The sequence below is a fragment of the Nyctibius grandis genome, chromosome 4 (genome assembly GCF_013368605.1).
Source record: "Nyctibius grandis isolate bNycGra1 chromosome 4, bNycGra1.pri, whole genome shotgun sequence".
NCBI classification, from domain to species: domain Eukaryota; kingdom Metazoa; phylum Chordata; class Aves; order Nyctibiiformes; family Nyctibiidae; genus Nyctibius; species Nyctibius grandis.
This window is the reverse complement of record NC_090661.1, coordinates 102,376,961-102,395,699: the sequence shown is the minus strand read 5'-3', so window position 1 is coordinate 102,395,699 and position 18,739 is coordinate 102,376,961. Positions and strand designations below refer to the sequence as shown.

The following is an 18,739-nucleotide window of genomic DNA, read 5'->3' as shown; positions in this document are numbered from 1 at the left end:
TGAAGAATTTAATTTATATAGAAATAATTGAATTTATTTCTAATTGAGTTTTACTAACACTCACACAACATAGTCTCAGCTAAAGAGCTATCAAACTGCCTTATGGAAACCAAACACTGGGACACCCTGTGGTGTTCTCGGGGCTTACAAAGAAGGCCAACAGGATGGTTCAGAGAAGGTAACATTACTAAATCCATAGACTGAAAGGAAAATCATCACTGAAAGGCCAAACGTATTCAATATGGAAAATGATGCTTTAAAAGTTCATCATAAATTACATCCGACTGGAAAAAAAATGTATCGCTGTAAACAGTACAGTTTGTGAATGATGATGCTGCTAAAACCGAGCAGTGCTGAACGTGTAAGCTGAGAAATCAGTATTTCAAACTGATCATCCAAATATGATATCATTTTTAAATATGCATATCAAAGAACCATTTTCATCAACCTAACGAGTCTGCCTTATGCCATCAACTAGGAAATATATTTTTAAAGCATTTGAAAGTCTGTGATTATTGGGCATTTAAAGATCATCATACACTTTAGAAACTAATTTAAATAAAATACTGAAAATATTGAGAAAGACAGTTTATTAACCTAAAGTGTATATACGATACCTTGTTTTTAATAAGATATCAAAAACACTGCCAGTTATGGAAGCAGGACTATAGTTCATGACTGCACTGGCCCATCCACATTAAGACCAAATATACTATGGCTTTTGCTAAATAACTAACGACCCTACCAGCACTCCGTGAGTTTATCACCATGAAAATATGACTGGTTAAGATGGGTACAGTGCCAGTGGAAACTGATTAGTAAACCTTCATAGTAACAAAGGTGGTGACCATACACATACTTCTCTTTCACGGGTGTGAGCATACAGGGAAGGGAAGGATTCAGAGACGTGTCTGTAGGATTTTTAGCACTGCAATATGTTTATTTGGGTGTTTAATCCCCTGAGACTTCTTGCGTTTCGAAGTTCTGTGCCAGACTGAGCGGGCTAGCACTAGGATACTCCACCACTGCAGATCTGTCCTGGGGTTCTGATTTATCCCTCTTAGAATCACAGAATGGTTTGGGTTGGAAGCGACCTTAAAGACCATCTAGTTCCAACCACCCTGCCACAGGCAGGGACACCTTCCACTTGACCAGGTTGCTCCAAGCCCCATCCAACCTGGCCTTGAACACTGCCAGGGAGGGGACAGCCACAGCTTCTCTGGGCAACCTGGGCCAGTGTCTCACCACCCTCACAGGAAAGAATTTCTTCCTAATATCTCATCTCAATCTCCCCTCTTTCAGTTTAAAACCATTCCCCCTCATCCTGTCACTACTTGTCCTTGTAAAAAGCCCCTCTCCCGCTTTCATGTAGGCCCCCTTCAGATACTGGAAGGTTGCTATGAGGTCTCCCCGGAGCCTTCTCTTTTCCACTCATGGTTTTCAGCACACACAGTACTCCTCATTCTCTCTTCTCTTTCAAAGGAAAAATCCTCACCTTTTCCCAGTGCCACAGTGAAAGCCATGGTTCTCAAACACCCCAATTAGGGGGAAAAATAAAAATAAACACTTGTTAAGATTCACTGTAAACAAATGACCTGGCCACCTTGCTTATAAAACTGCTGCCAGAAACCTCACTCTTGTAGAGCAGATCCCTCGGAGCAGCAGGCACGTCCCTAAAATACAGCCAACCATCTTCCTAAGGAACTTCATAAATAAGATGTCACTGTCACTCTTTGTCACAGGGCTCATCTCACAGCAATCCAGGATAATGCGACAGGTATTAGGAGGATAAATAACGTGGATACTGCAGTTTGCTTCGTAAAGACTGGACTTTGAAAAACTCATTAAAAAAACCTTATTATTAAATTACTTAAACAACAGAGTGGTCGGCCAAACGTGAACAGCATAAACCCTGCAGCACTGGGCAGAAACAGGAGAGACTGGCAGAGAGGAGGAGGTGGTTAGTCTACGAGCCAGATAATTAACTGTGTATTTGAACGTTAGTTTGCAGTACAAAGATGAATGAAAATGTCCCAACTGGAAACTAATCGGAAAAAAAACCCCAACCTGGCACCCAGCACAGCGTGTTTATGCCTTTACCTGTAAAAAGGCACTCAGACAACTGGGCTGTGTTCCTCTGAAGGCGATTATTAACGACCCTTTACATCCTCAGTAAATAAAGGCTTTCATCAACTGATCTGGAGACTTTAAATGTCGTCTCTTTAGTAAGAGTTTGGAGTATTTGGTCAATAGCTTGGAAAAGACACTTCACAAGTCCAACTTTAATAGTGTGGTGACAATTTGAATGTCAACTTCCAAAAAGATCTTAAAAGGGGAATTGAAAAACAGATACTACTTTGCTCTTAGAGAGCATAAAAAGTAAGTATAATCAAATATAAACCAGTACTGGGTTTTTTTTCCCCCCATAAGGGAAAAATATATATAAAAATACATAATATATATATAAGTACATAATATATAAATTCTGCTTTGTAAAAGTTCCTTTGCACATCTGGCTTTACTGTTGTGTTAAAATTTAGCAATCTGAGTACGTTCCTCTGAATAAAAAGTATTTCTGAGGCCACTGACTAATTCCTTGATATCAAGTTTCAAATCCAGAGTGTTCCAAGCCCTCTTCAAACAACAAACAACAACTAGAACAGCAAGAACCCTACCTTGTATTTTGCTTTCAGAAAGAAAAAAAAGTCTGCAAAATAAAAGTAGATTCACCCTATTACGAGCTGTATTCACAGGCCCAGAGCACTTTGCCATGACATCACCCCAAACAAGGGATAATCAAAGTCATCAGAGTGGAAGTAGAAATGTCACCTGTGAAGACAAGCTTAGTTTAATAAACCTCAGGGTCACTCTCTGCCTTCAAGTTTAGACTAATAAATTTCTTCTCTTTTAAAAGTATAAGTTTATATAAAATATAAATTTATAAGTAATGTAATAAACTTGAAAACCAATATTCAAACCTTTAAAATAGTAAGGAAAAGTGACACAGAACAAGATGGTCATTTTCAAAGAAAACAGTATGTTCATGGAGATAAATAAATAGCCTGCAGCATTTAGGAAATGGTGATTTTCCATCTTAGGGACAGGCACACTACACAGTTTGTGTATCATTTCCCATTAATACTTTATATTTTATCACATAAAAATTAAGTCAACTCTTCTGCAAATGTTGGATTTTTCATTATTGTTACTTTGTCAGGGAAGCAGAGAAAAAGGTGCTCTGTCCCCATAGCCAGGGCAACTGAGGGCAGGGAGGGTGCAGAGATGCCCCTGTTAAGCAAAGCCAACACTGAATTAGTTGAGTTCAATTAGTTGGAAGGTCCCAGGCTTCAGGGCAGAATCTGACTTCAGCAGCACTCCCTTAAGTAATCCTGACCAGATCTATTTTCCACATCTTCAAAGTTCCACAGAGGAGGTATTTCCCCATTTCTTTAAAAACAACGATGAAGAAACTTTGCAGAGATTAGTCTGTATTTTACACATCCTGAAAATAACTTTAAAAGGTTCTAAGGTCGTGATTTTACAAAACAAGGAAGTATAACTACATATATATTGACTTAGGAATTTTAATTTTAAACTGATTTGCATGCAAGAACATTCGTGTTGATAGGCAGGCAATTGTGTTCTTTTTAACTTCATTTAGTAAAATTGCTATGTACAAAAAAAGTACTTGCATACCTTAAAAAAAAAAAACCTTTTCAATTCAAATTGACCAAGTCAGAGACAATGCACAGGTAAATTAAGAGACACTAACAGACTTCAAACCCAAGTGTGACAAGGGATAGCTGTAGGGTAGGTGAGTACATTTTCTTTCTGTTGAAGACAAACATCACAACAGATCTTCAGACCTCATTGCTGAGGCACAAAATTTCTAACCAGATGCCATTTCCCAGTATCATGTTCGATCCATCCAGCAATAACTAGGAAAAGCCTCAGGTATTTGAGAAAGCAGAAGAACCCCAGTAAACCAGCATGGTCACACCTGTGGCACCTGTAAGGGTGTCCCTTTACGGTGACGGTTCATCACTTTGGTACACAGCAGCTTCACGTAAAAAGAGGTTCATGTAACTTGGTTTCTTTGTTGTTTTCCCTTTTAATTTACCAAAGTATAAGGGAAATAAATCTTTTATCTTCTCCTTGCAGTCATTAAAGACTCATTTTCCAAACAAACTTCAACTTCCCATTGTTCAGTGAAGCTGAATATGCTGGTTTGGATCCTGTTTTCCTAATGGCTAGATTTTTGTATCCAATATTAAAGTTTAAAAAAAAAAATTCCTGAAGTTCTGATTTCTATGAAAAGAATCATAGAAGGCAAAAACATGTTAAAACAAATTACTTCTTAATGACCTCGTGTTCTTGTCTTTGTAGGCTTTCATATCGGACTGGTCAAGACACGGCTAATTGCGACACATGCAGGAACAGTGCATGTATTATCTATAGGTAGGTTAAAAATATTAATATTCCCCCTTTTTCCTGAGTGACAGCAATGATTTATTCACTAATGCTTGATCAATTGTTAGCCTTGATTTTTCAATAACACAAAAAAACATTTAAAACAGAAAATAAATTTAACTTCCCTAAATTAATAAAATTCTTTTTAAGTCCAAAATTTTCAGATCAAGAATAGACAATTATGGTCACTACTACTGCTGTAGCTCTTGGATGTGAAGTGTTAACAAGGTGTGAGCTTCACTTGCACTCAGCTGGAGATATTTAGCATTTTCTGTCCAACAAGTCAACATACTTCAAATTACAAACTGCTCAAAGGTTTTGTTAAAGATTGTTTGTACCTGCTACAGTCTCTTCTCCAGAAGGAAATACCTGGAGCTGGCTCACTAGGACAGATCAGGTGCAAAAGGTGAAAGGATACAGCTTCTCATTTCTCTACTCCTAAAATTTGTCAGCCAAGAGACCTATTTTGGCATGTGCTATATTATAGCGAAGGAATAACAGATAGGCAGTGGGCATGACATGAAGCCATCATGAGTCTGATGGTGTGTTTCATACTGACAACTTAATTGTCCTCCTCCATTAGAGTCTGAAAAAAACAACTGAATATTTTCATGCGTTGCAGGTAAGATGAAAACAAATGCATCTCAGTATTAGACTATTTCAGAAAATCAGGCAATATAGTACAGATGAAAACGTATAAAGATGACTATTAATTACAGTGAAGATACAGACTAAAATGAAGGTACAGATGTTGGCTAGCTCTGAAAGCATAGCATTTCCCCCTCACCCGTAATTCTCTACTTGGTCTCTGATGTAGCAGAAGACCTGGAGCTATTTATACATTATCCCCTAAGCTGCCTAGAGGTGAAGGAAAAAAGGATGGAAAACTTCAACTCCATCTTTCCTACTTACCAGCTAACTAGAGAAGGGAACAATGCTGCTCCGCACAGGGGAAGAAACCAATTAATTTATCCTTCCTCTAGAGCTATGTTTAGAAGCACAAAGCCTACCCTGCCTCCCTTTTTCTGAGCTCACCCCCGTGCAACTTCTTGCTCAGGGCAGCCTGGGAAGGTACAACAGAGCACATTTCTAGCAGGGAAACTCGTTTTGTTTCATTAGCTAAAAAAAAAATCCAATTGGAAATTTTTTAGAATCTTGATTTCTAGTCAGCTGATTTCAAGTTAAGGAACTTTCCAGTTTCTACCTCTTACACTCGCTGCAAATTAAATGAATCCAGAAATGCAGATTTCAAGTGATTCCCTAGGGACAGACTAACAGCGTAGCAGGCAGGTCTAGCTCTTCAGGATTTCCCACCAGAAGAGCCATTCGCACTGACGCTATCGATGCTGGGCATTGCCTAAAGCAATGTTTCCAGGGGAAGCTTTAGCAAAAATCAGCTCAGCTCTTTGACAAATTAGGAGAACACATGCTGCAGGCAAGGAGTCTAAAACCAGGAGACAGTGCAAAACAGGGGAGCTGTGAGAAGACTGAATTAGTAAGACTACATACGTAGCCAGAAGGGAAAAAGGGAAATTCACTGATAGAAGTACCACGAAGACAGACGGGCTTGTAGGAGCTTCTGCTCCTCCACAAATCAAATACTACAGTACCAAAGCCTCTGAAAGAAGGGCAGCATTTCATCAGTAAGCACGCTAAAGCCACCCTTAAATCTAGATGCAGTGATATAAGCCACACCTTCGCAAAGAGTTTGCATGACAGAGTTACAGGATTTCTCTTTAAGACAAAACACCTTTTAGGAACAGAAGTTAAAACTCAGATTAAACTGTTCAAGATGCACTGAAAACCCAGATATCCTTGAGGGCACCAGACCCTGCAAGCTGTCAGTAAAGGTCAGTGTCAGACCAGGAGGATCGTCCTGTCTCACCTACTGCATGTTCCCTGACGGCTTCTACACCATGCTCCTGTTCTGGACCCTCCTCAGTCTTGAGCTCTTTCACCCAGGAGTAGGCAGGGGAGACTTAAGAAAAATACAACCAATGCCCTTATGGGACAAATCAGTAATTTAAAGAGAAAATCTTAACTTTCACATAGTTGACTTTTTTTTTAATATGATTCAATTTTGAATACAGTAACATTTAAAAAAAATGTTCAGAGCTGTTTCAAACTTTTATTTTTAAGCTGCAGTGAACCAGCATCTTAGAGGACTGATTAAGTTGCCCTACAGACTACCCAACTGCATTCTGTATAGCACAGATGAGAAGCTAGAATGCAGAAACAATCAATGTAATTAAATGCTTCCCCCTCGAGATAACTTTTTAGAATATTAATATGATGCAGCACAAAAGCTAGAGACAGTGTAGAAGGCAACAAAAAAACAGTGTTGTACTTTAAGGGATCTTCAGCTGCTTTTTAGTATCTAAAATGGCAATCGATACTGTTAGTAAACACTCTAAGAATAGGTTCTTGAGAATACAGTTATTTTGCATATGAAATTTACATTTTTTGCTAAGATTCCAAATCTATTTTTGTATTACTTTGTCTTTATATTTAAAAAGAATACATACTACTTAGTATTAAAAAGGAAAATCAAGTTACTTTCTCTTTATTTTTTAATAAAGAGAAAGTATTCAAACATTAAACACTCTTAAAAAGGTACCAAAGTCTTAAACTGCTTTAGAAATCAATAGGAAAAGAAACATATCTAAATTTGATTCCCCATTTCCCTGAAAATTCTACTTATTTCTGCAATGAGAAATATGTTCAAGAACTTGACAGAAATTCCAGACACCGGCATCACTGATGCCTTCTTCATCACATGAGATGAGCCATGTTAACTGCAGCACACATCAATTCACTGCTTCCACTCCCAATTAAATACCCATTTAGCTGCTACACTTTAGAGGGGAAAATGCTTGAGTCATTACCCTGAAGACTTCACCAGCCCGCGGCCACCAGGGTTCTGGTAAGGACAGGATCAGTTGTGCTGCGTCTTATGGGGCTCCAGGCTCAAACACAGCAGGAAAAGCTTTTATTGGGCAACACCATCACTACAGGTTTTAAAGCCGGAGTATAAAATCCCAACTCCGTAGCAACAGTCTAAATCAGTCAGTAAAAAGTATTCAGCGTCGTCTCTTTATAGTAATTACCAGACAGTATTTAAATTAGTAGTCAAAAAATGGGATTAAGTAGTGAAAATAAACGATTTAATCAAATGTTAATCTATTCCATTAGTATCAATATCTCAAACTGAGGTCACAAAAGTTTTAAAATCGTCTTCTACAAAATAAGACAAATTTAGAAACGAAAAACAAACAAAGTTTTACATCCATCTTCTACAAACTGATGTAGATTCACCATTGAAATTTTTAAAGACAGAAAATAAGTTTTGCCATGGTATATTGTCAGGACAAAGTCAACTTAAATACTGAAGTCTAGCAAAACCCTGCTATTAAGAAGAAATCGCATCGATATGCAGAAACTACCAATTCTGTAACACCCAAAACCCACATGGACTAAATCTTCACAGCCTGTTTTATTCTGTGATTATCTTTTAGCAGAACTGCCCTTTCCGCTCCTGTTTAAATTACCATCCCGTGTGAATTTTAATCCTTGAACAGAAATCTCTGTGAGAAAATGAGTCTTCTGTTTAATATTTTGTGTGTTATTCTAAGGCCTTTATCATGAATTATTTCCGTGAAGGAGCATTTGGAAGAATTCATGCTAGACTTCCCTTCAGTCAAAAAGGTCAGGAGTACTCAATAGCTTTGAGTAGTACTTACAAGTAGTACTAACTTTAAAGTACTTACAAGGCTACTTTAGCCTCTGGAAGTAAACTTTTTACTAGATCAAATCACCAGCCTATTTTTGCGTAGGGGGAACAAAGAAATCAAGATGACACTACTGTAGTTCTTGGGGGGAAAAAATTACTCAAAGCTGTATTAATTATTAATTAACCATTAATTTGGCTACTTTTTACTCCTTTGAAATGTTGAATTATGCTGGTTTTCAGGATGCAGTTTTGTCTTTGATACTGAAGATATTCTAAGGTGTATTCCAACTATTCAACAGGAAATATATTATTAGGATCTATGAAATGTAACTGAATACAACAGTGGCAAATGAAACAGGTTAAAATCACGGTGATACAAGTTAAGTAGGTAGCATGGAGCCCACATGGAAGTAGTTCACTTGTAAAGGTCAGATATAGTGATAATTATTAAAATTAATAAATCTGAAAATAAGACAAGTAGACATAAATTCCTAAGATAGCATCAGCATAGCAAAATCAGGTAACTAAATGATGAGAACAGTAATTTTCATCATCTTTTTATTTCCTCCCCACATTAACTAACTTAAATTCTTTCTTACTCATCTCTAGACTGTAAGATGTTTAGTAGAAAAGATGGATCTTAACGGCTTGCTAACGCTGCCAGTGCTTTGGACCCTAAGCAGTTGTGATTTTCATGTTGAAACAGGAAATTTATCAGAGATTGCTAAAAAGGGTAGTAAGGTAATTTTGGAGTGATTAGTGCTTATCTGGATCCCGTTCTTCCAAGATGTGGCATGCACTAATGCCACGTCATCCAATGAACGTGACCCAGAAGGAGACACGATGATGTTCTTCATTCCTGCTTCACCTAGCCCACTTAAAAAAAGAGTTAAGCTGCTCTACAAATGCTTGCAGGATTTGGGCCTTAACGTAACAAACTAGATAATTAAAAGGTAAACAGAAGCGGTGTCGGCTGCAGTGAGAAAGGTTCAGGTTGAGTAGAAGGAGAAAGGTTTTTCCTGGAGGCAGAAAGCAGAGGGACTGGCTGCCCAGAGCCTGTGCAGGCTCCATCCTTGGAGGTTTCAAGAGAGAACGGGATAAAGCCCTCAGCAACCTGGCCCTGAACCTGAATTACTGTGATTCGACCATCCTGCAACTAACCAACGTATCCAATTATTACCACCTAGTAGTCTTAAAATTATTCATGTTAATAAAGTGTGACTATGTTAGAAAAGAAGAAACCCCCTCCGTATTTCTAAGCTTGTTGCTAGATACCCTCCCACAGCCCATATGCTTAAAACCAAATGGTTATGACTCCTCAAACTGTGTTTTCAATCCCTTACACAGCAACAAAATTAGAAAAAGTTCACTCTACTGCCAGCATGCAGAAAATAAAACTCATTTACATATATTCTCAAAATCCTTAAAAAAACCCATGAAACCAAAAGCAGAAAATCCAGTTCACCAGTCCCTAATCCACAGCACCAGGATTTAGAAAATGGGATTACAAAATGGGATTAGCCAGAAAGAAGCAGCCTGAGCGAGCTGGCCACCTTGTGTGCATGCCTTGAGCGAGGTGTCCACCTGCGAAGGGCTCTGTATCACCTCCTTTACCATACAAGGGGCCCTACGTACATAGTTGTAACACCTCTTGGAAGCACTGGATTTCACCCGCACGCATTATATAGCACGTGCACACAGGCATATCGTGTCACACAAAGCCCAAATCACCTCTGAGATGTTCTTGGGGCCCCCGAGAACGGCTGGAGGCCAAACAAACCCTGTGTTGATCAGCGCTGCTGCACCATGAGTGCTCAATTAGAAAGTCAGGCAGTTCTTTACTCCTCTCCCTGTGGGCTTCAGGCACCAAGCACACAGTCCTTCACTGATGAGCAGCTATTCAGTATATTTTGTTTCTCTTTCTTTCCTGAAAATGATTCAAATTCTGCACAGAAAAGAGTCTTGTTCCAAGTCTGTCCTGGGGTACTCGTTATTACAGTACGCGAGTCTTCATTGTTTCCCAAACACAACAACTCCATTTCACAAATACAAAAAGCCAAGGCTGGGGGACACAAAGCCCAAAGCAAAACAGACAGAGAAACCCCACAGAGGTTCCCGCTGACTTCAATGCCAAAATTAACAGTTGCATATCAAAACAGTTTCCAAGGCAGCATTCGAGTGCCTCACTGTGACCCTCTACTTTTTTGCCACCCTTTGCCTCACTCGCTATAAACCCCACTTCCATAGCGAGTCACTGGTGCTTCCTAGGGACAAAGTTCCTACTGTCACACACAGAATCACACAGAATCAACCAGGTTGGAAGAGCCCTCTGGGATCATCGAGTCCAACCATTGCCCTGACACCACCATGGCAACTAGACCATGGCACTAAGTGCCATGTCCAGTCTTTTTTTAAACACCTCCAGAGATGGTGACTCCACCACCTCCCTGGGCAACCCCTTCCAATGGCTAATGACCCTTGCTGAGAAGAAATGCTTCCTAATGTCCAACCTGAACCTCCCCTGGCAAAGCTTGAGGCTGTGTCCTCTTGTCCTATCGCTGGTTGCCTGGGAGAAGAGGCCGACTCCCACTTCACTACAACCTCCCTTCAGGTAGTTTCAGCTAGGTACGTTTAGTGCACGTCCATGCTGTGCAATAAATACCACCAGGATCTGGGAAATGGGAAAGGAAGGAAGAAAAAAATAAATTTTACAAAACTCTCCTTTTGGGTTCCCTTTGCACTGGTATCAGTCCCGAGCAGAAAACAAGATGACAGAAAAAGCAGGCTCAGGGTCCTCCGCTCTGGGGCTCAGTCAAGCACAGACTAATGTAACTCAGAGCTGCAATTGCAAAGAGATTTTTGATCAGTCCTGGACTAGACCCATCTCACTGTGAAGGAATTTCAGAGATTTTAATTACAAAGTTCTAACGCCTACGTTTAATGAGCACATCAAAATAAAATTCTCAAAGGTCTTTTCTTTGATTTTATTTGGCCAAATTTTCATGGGAATGACATCTATGCAAACACTACGATACACAGGCAACTGCCCTGAAATACAGAGTTTCTGTTGTAAACCTTGTAATTATATAGTTGTTTTGGGGTGAAAACAAAGCCAGAATATTTACCCCAGACAAAATGTTACTGCTATAGTTGTTGACAAAAACAGCCTATCTATTTGCATTAGAGTTTCATGCATAGGAAAGCTTTGAGATAGGCACTGAACGGAGAGAAACTCCAACCCATGTTCCAAACTTGGCAACACTGTAGGGAAGTGAACCTTTAGTATGTCCTCACCAGATGTGCCAGGCAAACGTTTGTGATACTGGCATTATAGAATATTTAGATTTATGTCTTGTTTTTGTACTGCTTGTCAGTTGTCAGTCTATTGAAAAATATTATTATTTCATCTAACGAAGAACGCTTCTGAAGTCAATAATTATATCCTCCATCATGCATAATGCTAGAAGAACATATGATCCTCACTAATTAAGTTTGTGGAGTTATCATGGGGAGGCTTAAAGAAGAGACAAAACCAGACAAAGTGTGAAGTGAAGAGAGGCCACATGGCATAGAGAGTATTTCAAGGAAAGGTCACGTTGAGAGGAAACCCATAGACACTTAGGATACAAAAATAGCAAAACAAAATTGTTCAAGCTGTGACAGGTGACAAAATCAAGTTCATGAATGCAAGAATTGGAAAGCCAGAGGAGGAGGCTGTAGGGAGTACCTGCAGCTCTAGAACAAAAATATAGAGAAGTCATACAAATACGTAACACTTGCTGAATTTAATAGTATTTCATATTGTTCAACATAAAGTTAAAGACCAAAAATAAAGTCAGCTATAGATAATTTAGAAAGAGAAATGAAAAATTAGAGAAGAAGGTTTTTGTCTTATTACTGCAGCACAAGCAGGTAAACACAAAACCCAAGTTTGCAAGCAAATAAGTTGCCTGAAAGAAGCAGTTACATTAAAAAATTTACAAAGCTAAATAAATTGATCTTGATAAACAACAAACAATTATTCTGCAAAATTTACAGTTATAAATGCTGAAATAATATGAATGTTTTCATTCATCCTCTTTATACTCTTCAGAAGCAAAATCTTTCACTTTGATGTAAACAGCTGAAAGACAGCCTGAACTGTGCTGCAAATGGGTTTCTGCAGTAGAAAATGATAATAACATGGGGTTTGTCATACGGACTAGAACTAAGATGGTTTTTCTCTTGAGGTCTGTCTGTAATAGAAATTGATTATGAAAAGTTATTCTCTTCAGCAAGGTTTTTTTAAACCAATGTCTTTTACATCAATTTCAAGTAGCTCTTAAGAAAGCTTCCCTGCAAGAGTAACATTTTGAAAGGAGTAAAAATGAACTCTGCCAACGCCAGAGCTGAAATGCCTTTTTTTCCTCACCAAAATTTATACTGAGAAACAAACCACATACAGTATACACCAAATTCTGCAGAGATTTGCATGGCACTTTAAATGAGATTTAGAGAGCTCTTAGAGAAGAAGCTATTTCATGCCGAGGTTCTCTCACTGTATTACTGAAAGCATTTATGTGGTGGGGCATTCACAATAAACCAGCATCCCAATCTTACCACAAAATTAATGCCGCCGTTATCTAACCAACTGCTAGCTAAACTGCCAACAAGAACATGTTATCAAGTTGAAGACGGCGTTGTTCGTTCATTAACAAGGACAGATAGTAGATTAATCAGGAGGCTCGTAGCGTGCTTCTGCAGTAACAGGGTACCCAACTCAGCTGTCTCCTGCAAAGTTAGTATTCAGAGGTATAGTTCTAGCATACAGCTGAAATTATAAAAATTATCTTCTTCAATTTAGAATGTCTTTTTACTGCTTAACAACCTGGAGGTGGGAAAAATATTTTGAATATTTGAACTCTTACCTAATGTATTTCTCTCCTCCACTATTAGAAAGTTTATCCAGATCACTCCGAAGCACTGAAATGCTGACACTTTTGCTCAGAATGTATTTAACAGTTAAACTAGGCACAGCCAGATGGAAAACCAACGAAACACCAAACTAGGCACAGCCAGATGCCAAAAAAAAAGACCTTACACCTTTCCAGCACCCCTTTCCAGGGCTTCACGGCAAGTCCTTGTCCTCAGACTCTTCAGCTCTTCAAAAAAACAAAGCACAGAAATATCCCAAACTTCTCTCAGCATCTGCAATTCCCTCTCCCCCACCCTAAGAGGAAAATACAATCCACCTACACCAGTAGATGGTACTAGATGGTATGATGTGCTCAATGTCCAAAGGCAACCTCGCAAGTGCCCCAACAGATGCATTCACACAGAGTCTTCACCTCAGTCGTTAACTGTTGGGTTTAAAATATCAAGCAAAAGGTAGGGAAGAAATAAATTAACCCCAGTGTCTCAATTCCCTTAATTTCACCCTATCTTCTAAATCCATCCTCTGATATCCAGGTGCCACATCGCAATGTAATGCACAAGACAGGATGGAGAGGCGCAGTGCAGTGCTTGGCCACGAGCTGCGGTACCAAATGCAGCTGAAACCACGAAGGTTCAGGGTATTTGTAAGTGGCCTAGATTGGGTTTTGAGTATCAGACAGAATTAACCTTGTGCTGAAGTTTATAAGGTAAACTTGAAACGATCTATGTTGTTATCCTCGTTACAGGGCTAAGTTTAGATACTGTCAGCATATGCTAAAGGGTTGCACTGCAAAAGAGAATTGTTTCTTCATTTATTTATTTTTTCCACGTGTGTATATAAGTATATACATGACAGCAGTTTGGTGAAATTCATCTAACTCACGGTACAACCTGCAAGAAACAGCTCAGGTAAAGGAATTGCCATGACAGCCTTATTGCTTATGGTCAACCCATCATAAATTAAGCACTTGTGCATTGGTGTCAGATGTTGGCTTAATTGAAATCTATCATCATAATTAGTAACTAATTACTTTTTTTCTTCCCATTTTTAGTGTGGAATTGGATTTTAAACAGCAAGAAGATAAACTACAGCCAGTTTTGAGAAAACTTCATCCTATTGAGGAAACTCAGGTTGCACCTTTGCCTTATTCTCAGGAGAGCTACTCCTCCACTCCCAAGCAAAAAGCCAAAACTGAATCAAAAAAGCATGGAAGATGGAAACTCTGGTTCCTTTAACCCAAGTCCATTACATGTGGAGTTCACGGCCTTCTTTGAAAAATATTTGGAGTTCTGTCAATCATCTCTAATGGGATCTTGGTAGACTGATCAGCGTTACCGGCCAACGCAGTTCTGATGGTTCTGGCAGCATTCAGTTCTCACCGTATGTACCAAAAAAGGCCTTTGTACCTATAAACTAGTGTCCAGAAGCAAGGTGTGAGCTAACACCTTGCCAACTTTTATTTGCAGTTCACCAATGTGGGATGTAAAACCTGAATTGAAATTTGTACAAAGATGGAAAGTAAAACTATTTCCCCCCCTTAGATCTGAAAGAGTCACATTCTAACCTGTTAAATTGTAGGCTGTCATCCTGTACACAGCTAAATATCACTATTGTTTTAAAGCCTTTCAGGGGTTTGGTTTATCGTCTTCAAACAACGACGAGGGGGGAAAAAAAGCAAGCAAGCCTTATGTTTGCAATGGTCTTCAGTTTTACAAATCCATGTTGATCGGGGAGTGCAGTTTTCAGCACATATATCCTGGACAAAGCACAATTTTTCATGTGGTCCAAGACCAAGAATAATCTCTAAGATGTGACTATATGTATATTTGCCTTCACGCGATGTAGACTTCAGCCAAGCTCTCACATTTCGACAAGGCACCATCATTTCTAATTTAGCTATGTCCTCATCACCAGACGAACAAGTCTGCTGCTCATCTCCAAGGGGCGAGCGGCTAGAAACCTCCCAAAGTCAGGACAAGCCTTTAACCACACCACGCTGACAGGGTCAAGGCTACGGGGCAATCATCTGTCCTAGATCTCACTTGCAGTCTTTTGGTACCCAAAAGGTCTAAAGGACACATTCTGGCACAGAAATAAAAACCAACCCCACAGACAGAACAAAAGCTCTATGAATTGTTAGCGTTTGCCATAGTTTAATATCTTTTTGTAACGTGGTCTTTGGAAAACCTCTACACTATTGCACAAGGCACCAGAAAATTTATAGTATGCATTACGCTTTGAAACCTGTTTGGAAGGAGCAGTAATTTTAAATGCTATTTATTTATTAAGCTTCTCGGATGGGTTTCCCAACATATTATAATTTATATCTCAATCTATTAATTGTACTTGCTAACCAACACACTTAGGGAAGAGATGTGAATCAGTTTTTTCCTAGGGTTTGTGTTTTTTTTTAAATGACACTTAAAATCTCTGAATTATCAACTGCAACTTTTTCCTTTAAGTATTCGCTACTGTCATTAAACTTGCACCTAGAATGACCGTTTGTGGAAAAATTTCTCCTGCTAGAAGTGGCCAGGGAGTAGGAATCTTCTTGTCTTTTGTTTGTTTGTTTGTTTTTAAGGATTTAAGATAATTTGAGTCTAATTTAGACTAATTTAGGTTTATTAAGAAATGGGTTTGAAGTTGCACACTCTGCAGCATCAATAAGATACAATATAATCATCAGCAGAAGAGTTTGCATATACTAAAAAATTCAAAATGTTTTCATTTACACTATTTTTCCCCTCTTAGTTCAGCGTCAAATCCATTACTGCAAGAAAACTTGAGGAAAATAACTCTCCCCACCCCCAAGCAAAGAGCAAGAAAAGGAAGTTAAAATGGGAACAGAAATGCAGAACATGTCTGTGTCCACCTCAAAATGAATTTCAGCATGCTTTAATGAAAACAAGTCACCTTTGCAGTAAACCTTCAAGAGGGCTACGAGTTCTTGTACATAAGCAAACAATACCCTGGAAATCTTTTGTGAAAGCTGAAGGATTAGAAAAGGTGATCCTGTGTACCAGGAAGGAAGTGCAATAGTTTCATGTGGAAAAAAATGTGTTTCCTGTATTTTGTACCGTTTTTTAATTGAAAATATAAACTTGTTTACAAGACGGCCCACCCTACATCTTTTAGAAACCCAAGTATTTCCAAACAAGAAAATTATTTTTCCTAAACAGAAACATCAAATATGGACATAACAAGAAAATACAACAGGATGCAGTATTATTTTTAAATAGAGTTAATAATTAATGAACTCACCCATGCTAACATGCCTAGTGTCTGGGGGTTTTTTTTAAGAGGTTAAATCAAGCATCTCTCAATGGCAATCAGTTACAAATCGTTGGTGTCACCAAATCAAGTAGCTTTTCCCATAAACGTTCTTGTGTGCAGGGACTCCGACACAAAACTGAACTGTTTTTATGTGCGGTTACTGACTCATACAGAGACCAGTATTCTGTAATCATGGAAAATGACAGAGGAAAATTCACTGGTGAAACATGTAAGAGCTAAAAGTGAAAGTTCTCACGGCGTGTTCTGTACATGTCCAGGCTATTTTCTTAAGAAGTTGCAAATTTTTAATTTTTTACATTTTTTTAAAACTGGAAAAGCTAACATACATATAGTCTTGCTTAAAATTACATATCGTGTTCTATCGTACCATACAATGTAATTTGTAATAAAATGTTTTTGCAAGTGTGTAAAATGTATCATATTGTATTACGTTTAGAATCACTCAGGCTCAGGTTAGATACAGAGAGAAAAAAAGTAATTCTTTAGAGCTTTTAGTTAAATGTGACTGACAAAGCTATTTTCACCCTAATGTAGAAGATCTTATAAAATGCAGGTATGAGGCTATAACAAAGAAAATGCATCTTCACTTCCAGTGTGGCACAGAACTTTGCTGAATTCACTGACAATACCAGGCACCTTCATACACCAATTTCCTAGATGCACTTCTCCCATATCATGCTTAAAAATAATTTTTAGTCAATAAAGACTGCAGTGATTTTATATTACTTGCTATTTTCTGAGTCCGTATAATTTTCATTAAGCAACAGTTATATTGTTTTAGAGCTATTAGGAAACACTATTCATGTGAGTATCACTTGTTTTCTTCAAGAAAAAAAGTCACTGTAAAAATAGTTTAAAAATCAGGATAAACTGAAAAAAAAGTCACGATTAAAACTGAAAAATCCTACCATGGGTACAAAGTGTTTGCTTTTTCTTGCTTAAGATGCAAAACCACCGTCTATGCCTTTAATTTCACTCTAGGTTTTAAAGGTTAATCCCTTTTTCGAAATCAAATAGGTCCATTTTTCATGAACACTTTCAAATCAAGCACGCTGTTAGATTATACCGTTTCTTCAGCGTCTGTATAATAGCACGCATTATATATTACTACTGGAATTTGTTAACTGGATTGCCACTAAAAATATTACTGCTATACCAACACCGTTCTGGTCTGGTAGAATGAAACGGACTGTGTGAAACAAGTTTTAGTATTCTTTCAGCATCCATGAAATACAACTGTGGCTTATTAAAATAATTGGAGTGCTAGAAATTTGCCGTCAACATGTTTAGGTGAATGCAGCTTGTTCAGATAAGCACTGGTAGGGCATACTTGCATACCCATTTTACACCATAAAAAAAGCTCAGTATTAGTGATGGAACAACATCATGACCATCGTTCAAATACCGCTTCAGTTTTTGTGAAATTAGTTTGCAACACGTAATTTCAAATGTTTTTGCATGATAAGAAAACTTCCAATTCAATAAAACAAAGTATAATTTTCTACATCATAGGAGTCCAGTGAAGAAAATGAAGCTTTCTCCCCAACATGTTGGAACCCGTTAACTCTAAACTTGACAGATTATAAGACACAGAAAGACAATTTCCATCATGTAGCTTCAACTCCTAAGTAACTTTAGCCCCAGAACTCTCTCCCGTGACCCTCAATAACTCATATTTTAGACTCGTATTTTACTGCCTTCCAGAAAGTCATCCTGCCTTGAAGATGCCAAGAGATGGAGAATCCACCACTGCCTTTGACTGAGTGTTCACTTCCCACATCAGTGCCATATTCTCTGCTCTACTTTACACTTCTCGCTCTCCAGTGCTGTCACCAGCTCCTCCTCTTTCATTTGACAGGTGCCATCTTCACCCTACAGAGATTCTTCTTCACTATCACCAAGGAGCACCCCTAAATCTTCTTTCTATTAACCTCAGATGGCTTTCACATCTCACACCATAACTCACTCACTTTCTCTACTTTCTGATCATTTCTGCAGCATTTCTGTTTTGGTTTCACCACATCCTTGTTTTAAAGTGTAGAGGAAGGGAAAAAAGCAACGTGGGAAACACTCAATTCATCAGTAAAGTCATAAAGTCCTCTCCTGTCCACTGCTTCCTAGTCAGGCATCCCAAGAGAATCTAAAATAGCATTTTTTCCCTGGTCACAGGAGGTGCTCACACTGATTTTGTTCACCATAGACCACTACATGTTTTTCAGAGCCACTGTTCTTAAGGACAGAGTCTCTTGGGAGTAGAGCCACTTCCGACACTCTTGGCTCTTATATCTATGAGCTAGATTTTTTTCTGTATCACAATGGAATTTGATTTG

The 18,739-nt window shown here is 38.5% G+C and overlaps 2 protein-coding genes across 3 annotated transcripts in view; one reads left to right on the top strand and one right to left on the bottom strand.

The window, feature by feature from the left end:
• The window catches only part of INSYN2A (inhibitory synaptic factor 2A), a 29,724-nt gene extending 15,374 nt beyond the window's left edge, over positions 1 to 14,350 (top strand). The window contains exons 2-3 of the mRNA XM_068399960.1: positions 4,387 to 4,458; positions 14,167 to 14,350. Coding sequence (XP_068256061.1) covers positions 4,387 to 4,458; positions 14,167 to 14,350 — 256 coding nt within the window. The remainder of the gene's footprint in view (positions 1 to 4,386; positions 4,459 to 14,166) is intronic.
• DOCK1 (dedicator of cytokinesis 1) overlaps positions 1 to 18,739 on the bottom strand; it is a 313,699-nt gene that overhangs the window by 190,125 nt on the left and 104,835 nt on the right. The window lies entirely within an intron of this gene.